Below are 9362 nucleotides of genomic sequence, written 5' to 3'. Positions count from 1 at the left end.
ACCAAAGAGACTATTTACTCTGGGAAAAAAATAGTTTGTTTCGGCAAATCTTGTTAGATGATTATGCATTTTATTAACGTTTGTAAAGTAAGGCTTAAAGTTAACTGGTAAAGTATCTTTTTTAAATTTGTGCATAAAAACTCCTACCTCATACTTAAACATATTTTTAACATCTAATATTTTCTTATCTATTTTTATACTTTTAACACTTTCATTCCAACCTTTGGAATGAATGCATCTTAATGCTCTATTAATGAGTTTATCAATTTCATTAATTTTAGTTTTACTTGCCCTACCCCAACACAACAAACCATATCTTACATGACTCATTAGAAGAAAATTAAAGATGTAGTATAAGGATTTTTGATTTAAAAAGTACCTTGTTTTGTATAAAATACCTATTGTTTTCAATAGCTTTGTTTTTACTGCTTCAATATGGTCAGACCAATTGAGGTTACTATCTATTGTAAAACCAAGATACTTATAATTTTCTACCTTTAATATGGATGTATTACCTATTTTTATTTGTAAACTTGTGTTTTTCCAAACTTTTGTTTTACCAGAGTGAAATAGCATGTACCTTGTTTTATCAGTATTTAGTTTAAGCCTATTATCCTTTAACCATTTTGATACATTATCTAGTTCTGAATTAAGGTATGCAGTGTCTGTTTTGTAATTGTCTTTTTTAAATGTGGTATATAATAATGTATCGTCTGCAAAATTTAGCACATTTAGACTGGTGTTGTTTTGAAGATCATTTATATATACCAAAAACAGTAATGGTCCTAAAACAGAACCCTGTGGCACTCCTACTTCTACACCCTCCCAATCTGATTCATGCCCTCCAAAATTAACAAACTGCTTTCTTTCTTTTAAATATGATTTTATTAAATTATGCATTTTTCCATTTATTCCAATATATTCTAATTTGTCAAACAAAATCTTTCTATCTACACAGTCAAATGCCTTGCTCAAATCTAATAAAACAGCACAAACTGCATTTCCCTTATCAAAGGAGGACAATGTACTTTCCACAAACTCTGAAAGAGCTAAGGTAGTAGAGTGTCCCTACCTAAAGCCAAACTGAGAAGAATTTAAGATATTGAACTTTGTAAAAAACTTGTATAAGCGACTATATATGGCTTTTTCTATAATTTTGTTAATATTTGATAAAAGTGAAATCGGTCGATAGTTTCCTAAAAGTGTTTTTGAACCTGATTTAAATATAGGTATAACTTTAGCTAATTTTAAACAATTTGGGTAATTACCTTCATGAAATGCTTGATTGGTTAGTTCACTAATAACTGGAGCTATATGATAATTTATTTTTTTTAAGATTTTAATTGAAATATTATCTACACCACTAGCTTTATCTGAACTTAAACTTTTTATAATACTTATTATTTCATTTTCATGTACATCAAACCAGACAAAACTGTTATAGTGGTTTTTTGGGCTATTAATAGAACACTTTGGATGAATTTCCTGTTTTAAATAAGTTTGTTTTCCAATATTGGCAAAATGAAGGTTCAAGTTATTTACAATTTCATCTGAATTAACAAAAGATTTTTCATTTATTTCAAGTTTATGAGGAAAAATATGTTTTTTTTTTGTTTGTTTGTGATATTATTAATTACCTTCCAAGTCTCTGGTGAATCTTTATTACAGCTTTGAAGTCTAATTTCAAAATACTTTTTTTTCGAAATTGTTTTAATTTTTGTTAACTTGTTTCTGTAAACTTTATATTCTTTTACTTGGTGCTTGTTACTAAAGTTACTTCTGCATAGTATTTTGTAAAGGTTGTTTTTATGCCTAATAGATTTAAGAATACCTTTTGTAATCCAGGGTTTTGACTTGAGTTTTAATTGAGATTTTGAAATTTTTTTCATAGAAATATTTTTATCACTTATCTCTTTGATTTTATCTATAAAGCATTCAAACTTTAAATGTATTGAGTCTTTAGAGTTGATAATTTTATATATTTGAAATTTATTAAGAATTTTGGAAGTATCAATCATTAGTTTTTGAGTATTAATTTTAGAAAAATCTTGGAAAAATTTAATTTTAGAATTTATACTAGTCGTACTTTGGTTATAATATTTTAGTTTTACATAGAGTGGGAAATGATCAGAAATATCTGATAAAAGTACTTTTGAGTCTAGAATTTTTTGCGGGTTGGAGTAGTAAAAATGATCAATCAATGTCCCTCCCAGTTTACTAACTTTTGTTGGAACATTAATCACATTATTAAGACCAAAGCTACAAATTTCATCATGATAGTTTTTAATTGATTGTTCCTTATCTTTTTTGAGTAAGTTAATGTTAATATCCCCAAATATGCAGATATCTTTATTTTGTAATGTAATATTTGATAAAAAGTCTGAAAATTGTTTTGTAAATTCTGTAACTGAGGTCCCTGGATGGCGATAAATTAACCCTACTAATATTTTTTTACTATTTACTCCCACTGATAATTCTACCCAAATTGATTCGTAATTAGCACTATGGAAAATGAGATCACTTCTTAATGTATATGTCATAGAGTTGTTAATATATATTCCAACTCCTCCTGCTTTTGAAAAAGAATTTGTATAATGGAATGAGTATTTGTTTAACATTATCAAATCAAGTATATTGTTGTTATTTAATTTGGTCTCACAGATCCCTATTATGTCAGGTAATAATCTGTAGGAAGTCATTAATTCTTCTAAGAGGGATATGTTTTTTGATAAGCTTCTTATGTTTACATGTAAAAAGCTAAGTTCCTTATTAACAGCTTTGTTTTTTAGGGTGTCTGCAGAGGTGTACTGTGAACAAGCAGCAATAGGATCAGTATCAATGTTTGAAATATCATTCTCATTAGTGAGAGAATAGTTTAAAAGAAGTAATTCGGTGTTACTAATATTACAAAATGGATACAAAGTACTGTAATATTTATGCTTTTTATAAAAAAAAAAGTAACAATTTTAACAATAATGATATTAACAAAAACAAATTTCCTTCTAATTAGAATATTTTTTTAATATTTGTCCAAGTCTAAAACTGTAAAAATAGAAAGCAAAAACTTTCCAAACATAAAAATGAAAAAAAATCTTTGATTTCCCCAAAAAAAGAAAAAAGTTGAACGTTGAATAAAGTTAAGAACATTGCTATATAAACCAGCCACAGAGAATGGTCGGGCATTCTAGCTAGGGCCTGCTGCAGTAAACATGTCATTCAGAAGAGGCATTTATATTATTTGATTGTTTTTTGTACAGCTTTTATTTAACAATGTTATCTTCCCATAAATATTTTTACCAATTTAGTTTCAAGCAGTTAATTTTCACTACTTTTAATACTTTTAGATTTAGTTTTTGTACAAATTTTGTTTTGACCACATTTAAAGTATTTTCTTAATTTGATGATCTTTATAAATTTTCTAGTGTTTGCAATTGTTCTTTATTACAACATGTTCATTCACTGTCATGCCTAGTTTTATATAGAGTAGCCCTAAGTATTATTTTACATCATCATTTAGTATAAGTTAAGTTTTTTATTTAAGTTACCTACATCCATAGGTTACAACTTGATGGTTTCTTGTAAATTGAGTTAGTAAACCTGTTCTCTTCTAATTATAAATTAATGGCCGGAAAGGAAAGTTGGTTTGATGTATTGGACCCAATTGCATACCTTTATTTAAACTTTTTAATTAATTTGCCCTTTTCTCATTGGATAACACAGTGAGGATGTCGTCTAAGTATCTAGAACATATTTTTTGAATTTTTTTTTTAAGATTTTTTACTTACTTACTAACAAACCAGTTTTGAAAGCAGTGCTAATAAAGTAACTATGAAAAAGCGTTGATATTTGAAATTAAACGGTATTTACAATAAAAATAGTTTTTAAGATATCTTTTAAGTTTTATATAAAAAAGTTTCTAATTTTCAAGTTTTCACTTAAGTCTAAGAAATTTTATTCAATTTTGAAGCTTCGTACATAATTTTGGTTTCAAAATTCAGTAGTTTATTTTCTGAAGTACGCATTTAAGTAAGTAGCCAAAAATTACATATTTAGCTCGAAGTGTGCACTCGAGATTTACGAGTTTAATATTTCTTACCCTGATCAGGTCAAAATATGTTAGAATAAAAACTTATGTAATGATAAGATCTGGAATCCCCTAATACAAAAACAAGTTTTAATAGTTCTATATTATAAGCTACGACTTTTAAAACATAAAGGGTTTTAAAAAAGAATTATTAACATACATACAGCTTATCAGTTATCTTCAAAATTTAAGTTTTGTATATATTTGTCTAAATTATATCCACAAGACATATTTGACAACAGCTCTTATATTAATAATAAATACTAGAACAAAAAAAAACACAATCTTCGTAATAAGTTAGTTTTCATACAATTTTCTAATTAAACGTTGTTTAGGATAGACTTCCTTAAGTTTTTCATTTTCTTCCTATATATTTACCTTTCAGTACCAACTCACTTTTGACAGCTAATTTTATTATTTTTATTGTTTGTTTAATTTTGAAGTAGTACTCTTATACGGTTTTTCTTTTAAATTGTACTAACTTTATCAAACATACTGTTTTTTAAGTATTTTGTGCTAAAAAGTTAATTTTTATTTTATTTAATAATTTAACTTTAACAGTGAAAACAGTTTTACATTTGGTTAGTTAAACAAAGTACTGTAAAAACATTTTAAGAACTTTAAAGAAGTGTTTTTTTAATAACTAAAATTAACTTTTATAAATGATTATATGAAGATAAGTACTGTAAAATATATGCTCTAAAAAAAAAATAAAAAAAACAATAATAATTTTAACAATAATGATGTAAACAACAACAAATTTCTTTATATTTCAAAATATATGTTTTTTAATTTTGAATACTTGTCCAAGTCCAAAACTGTAATAATAGAAAACAAAATACTTTCCAAACATAAAAAAGAAAAAAAGATCTTTGATTTCCCAAATAAAAGAAAAAAATTCAATGTTGAATGTTGAATAAAGTTAAGAACATTGCTATATAAACCAACCACAAAGAATGGTAGGACATTCTAGCCACAGCCTGCTGCAGTAAACATGTCATTCAGAATAGACATTTGTATTATTTGATTTTTTTGTGTAAAGTTTTTATTTAACAATGTTATCTTCTCATAAGTATTTTCACAAATTTAGTTTCAAGCAGTTAATTTTTACTACTTAAAAATACTTTAAGATTTAGTTTTTTTACAAACTTTTTTTTTGACCACATTAAAAGTATTTTCTTAATTTTATGATTTTTATGAACTTTTTAGTGTTTGCAATTGTTCTTTATTACAACATGTTCATTCACTGTCTTGCCTAGTTTTATACAGAGTAGCCCTAAATACTATTTAGTTTCATCATTTAGTATAAGTTAAGTTTTTTTATTTAAGTTACCTTCATCCATAGGTTACAACTTGATGGTTTTTTGTAAATTGAGTTGGTAGACTTGTTCTCTTCTAATTATAAACTCATGACCAGAAAGGAAAGTTGGTTTGATGTATTGGACCCAATTGCATACATAAAATCTTTATCAAAACTATCCAATTCATTTGCAATTTTCTTATTGAATAACATAGTGAGGATGTCGTCTACGTATCTAGAACAATTTTTATTTTTATTTTTTTCAAAACATTTTTTTCTTACTTACTAACAAACCAGTTTTGAAAGAGGTAATAAAAAACTTGCTACGAAAAACGCTGTGATTTGAAACTAAACGATATTTATAATATAAAATGTTTTCAAGATGATTTTTAAGTTTTATATAAAAAAGTTTCTAATTTTCAAGTTTTCACTTAAGTCTATGTAATTTTTTTACGCTTTTGAAGCTTCGTACATAACTTTTGTATTCAATATTCTGTAGTTTATTTTCTTTGTATGCACTTAAGGAAGTAGCTAAAAATTGCATACTTAGCACAAAGTGTACACTCAAGATGTCCTTGTTTAATATTTCTTACTCTGATCAGGTCAAAATATATAAGAAAAAAAACTTATCTAATGATGTGATCTTGAATCCCCTAATACAAAAACAGATTTTATTAATTTTATTTTATAAGTTACGACTTTTAAAACATTAAGGGTTTAAAAAAAGAATTATTAACATACATACAGCTTATCAGTTATCTCTAAAATTTAAGTTTTGTATATACTTGTCTCAATTATATCCACAAGACTTGTTTGACAACAGCCTTATATTAATAATAAATATTAGAAAAAAAAACACAATCTTCGTAACATGTTAGTTTTTACAAAAATTTTTAACAAAACGTTTTTTAGGATAAACTGCCTAAAGTTTTTGATTTTCTTGCTATATATTTACCTTTCAGTACTAACTCACGTTTGATAGCTAATTTTATTATTTTTTTTGTTTATTTAAATTTAAATTAGTACTTTTATACGTTTTTTTTTATTTGTTATCTATTTTATACATAAACAAAATAACAATAAAAGTTTGCATTTGCAAAAGCTTTTTAATTAAACAAATTAAATATTGATTTGCATTTTAAACTCAACTTACTTTAGTTTCAAATTGCCTACTTAACGGCACGATTGTTCTACTAAAAAAAAAATATATATTAGTTTCTCTCTTTTTTCTATATTTTAAACTTAAAACTATTTTTAAATAAAATTCTTATAATATTTAAAACAGAAAGTTGTTAAAAGAACAGTAAATCAACACAAGTTTTTAATTCTATATTTTTTTAAAACTATTCAGATTAAAACCGAAAAGTATAAGTCTTTTGTGTATAACATTAAACAAAATTAATTTTTTTATACAGAAATTTTTAAAAACTAAAAATGAGTATAAAAGCATCAAAATTTAAAACAGTCAGTGAATGCATAAAAGTCGATGACATGAGTAGTACTAAACTTATACAATATAACTCTTGCAAAGCTTTTAAAAGAAGTAAGACTGAATTAGTTACCAAGTGTAAAGAAAATTTTTCAAAGAGTATTAACGAAAGCATTAAGAAAGTTCTGAACAAAATCACTGAAAAAGGTTCTATTTTTATTTTTTTATTACTTAATTTTTTTTATTATATTAAGATAAGAAATTAATTAAAGTGTATATTCTAAAATGTTCTTATAGTAACTACGAAAGTTAAAACATGCAGCTAAACGCAAAGAAATTTATTTTTTATTGCATTTTGTTACGTAGAAAGACTTTATCCGAGTGTCCATTAAAACAACTTTCAGTATATAAAATCCTGTAGAACAGTTAAAATTTGCAGGTTTCTTTATTTTTACAATAGCAGTACATAGTATCTTTTAAATGATAAAAAATTTAGTTTATAATATAAATCTAGCCATTTTTGATCAATAGGTTTTTTTGATTTATTGAGCAACTTTAAACAATATAAACCTTTTTTCAGCTGAATTGATAAAGGAGCAACAAGATATCATTTTAAAATTGAAAATAAGTAAAGTCCTTGGAGTAAAAGGTTTTGAAAGAACAGTTTGCAATTATTTTACAAAAAACAAATCTCTGAAAAACGTTACGCTTTGCCTAAAACTTGCCACCGTATTTAATTTACAAAGCGTTGCGCAGGAAGCTTTGAAAGTCATAGAACGTTGTTACACTAGCGTGGTAGAAACTAAAAACTTCTTAGAGCTGAACGCCGAACTGGTTAGAAAAATACTTTTGTCATCGGAGCTGCACATCGATTCGGAGCTTGAAGTGTTGAAAGCGGCAGACGACTGGATAAGTTACAACGCGCACAACAGAATGAAGTTTGCGAAACGCCTGCTGCTGACAGCCCGTCTTCCGTTGCTGTCAGACGCCGGACTGAAGCACTTGATGTCGTTTTTCATTTGTAAAAACGACGCGTGCAGATCATTGGTCGAAAGCGTTATGCTCGACAGAAAAAACTTTTTTATCCACCGACCGAGCGCAAACGTCGATGTTAGACACTGCAGCCAAAGCTCGTTTGAAATTTACTTGGCGTCCGGGCGAAAGAGAAAGTTGAAGCAGGTACATTTGGGCGAAAATAATTCAGCCACGCTGGGCTGTTCCGTGGAAAAAAACGAAAAGATTTACAAAGCGGTGGCAATGGGCGGGGAAATTTACGTTTTTGCTCGCAAAGTAGTGAAAAGCCAGAAGGAAACGAAAAAAACTCTCGTGATAAAAAAGTACTGGAGCGCGTTTGAGAGCTGGGAGACCGTGGCTGAGCTGAAGCACCGCAAGAGGTTCTCCGTTTGCTCGTTCATGCGCAGCGTGTTCATCGTTGGCGGGTTGAAAAACCGCGAGGGGGACTTTTGCACCTCCGCGTTGCGCTACGACGCGGAGCTGGGAAAAACATTCGAAATTAATGGGACGAGGTTGCCGAGGTACCAGCATGCCTGCGCCGTTTTCGACGGTCGCATTGTCGCCTCCGGAGGGTTCATTCATAATGGGGAGCACTACAGCGTGGAAGCATTCGACCATGGAACGTGGGAGGATATGCCGGACATGACGCGGAGAAATTACGATCACAAGATGGTAGCCATAAAAAACAAACTGTTTGTGATACCGATGATTGACCGAGGCTTCCAAGTTTTCGATAAATTTACCAACTGCTTCGCTGCAATTTGCGACTCGACCCTAAATTTCGACATTTACTATTGCAACACACCAGAAGCTGTTATGATAGGAAAGAAAATCGTTATTTTCGGCAGGAGAGAAAGAACAGTTGTTTTTTACGATACTGAAAAGGATGAGTGGTATCAGGAACCGTGTGAAAACGTAAACCATTTAAAGTACAAGTCTTGTGTTAAAGTTGCTCGAATATAAACTTTAAACGTTTTAACTCTTTATTAGTTAATAAAGTTGCAAAAATTATATGTTTTTATATTTACTAATGTCTTTAATTATTTTATTTTAATTTTTTTATTTAAAAGCAAAAAAATGTAGAAAATCTTTATACAATGATTTTTGTAGTAAAATACATATTAACTTAATCTAATTTACGAGATTTTAATTAATATGTAAAATTAAAAATAATAAACTAGCTATTAACCGTATTAGACGTAAGTCTTTTGAAAACTTTAAGCTTTCTGTAGAAAAACAATATCCTAAATTAAACACTTAATTTTCTGTTGTTTCAAATTCATCATTTATCTCACAAAGAGGTAGGCAACATAAGGCCCGCGGAGTGAAAATGACCGGCCCGCTAAGTATTTTCAAAATTTATATGAAATCTGGCAAGCTAATGTAAATTTTACAAAGTTTGTACAAAAGAGTTTTTTAATAATTTTCACAAAACTAAGTTGTGAGACTTGGACCCTGAAAACGTTTTAAAAATTAGATTTTGTTTTTGTATTGTGGTAATAACACCATTTTATTCTAGTACTTTTTTCTGTTTC

The 9362-nt window shown here is 27.9% G+C and overlaps 1 protein-coding gene across 1 annotated transcript; it reads left to right on the top strand.

Annotated features, from left to right (window-relative positions):
• The first annotated feature begins 435 nt into the window (after positions 1-435).
• LOC145848976 (kelch-like protein 26) lies at positions 436-8790 on the top strand. The gene is made up of 3 exons (XM_082954120.1): positions 436-453; positions 959-1054; positions 7570-8790. The coding sequence occupies exons 1-3, from the start codon at positions 436-438 to the stop codon at positions 8788-8790; spliced, it is 1335 nt and encodes a 444-aa protein (XP_082810246.1).
• Positions 8791-9362: the final 572 nt, after the last annotated feature.

This window comes from Thalia democratica, unplaced genomic scaffold (assembly GCF_965202585.1).
Source record: "Thalia democratica unplaced genomic scaffold, ktThaDemo2.hap1.1 HAP1_SCAFFOLD_1907, whole genome shotgun sequence".
Classification (NCBI taxonomy): domain Eukaryota; kingdom Metazoa; phylum Chordata; class Thaliacea; order Salpida; family Salpidae; genus Thalia; species Thalia democratica.
Note: the sequence above shows the minus strand (reverse complement) of the source record. Positions and strands in the feature narration are given on the sequence as shown.

What these genes read in the sequence shown, in the direction of transcription:
- LOC145848976 (XM_082954120.1), top strand. An exon ending in CAAACTCTGAAAGAGCTAAG is followed by an intron (nt 1,055 to 7,569) that starts GTAGTAGAGTGT and finishes AGCGTTGCGCAG; the next exon opens with GAAGCTTTGAAAGTCATAGA.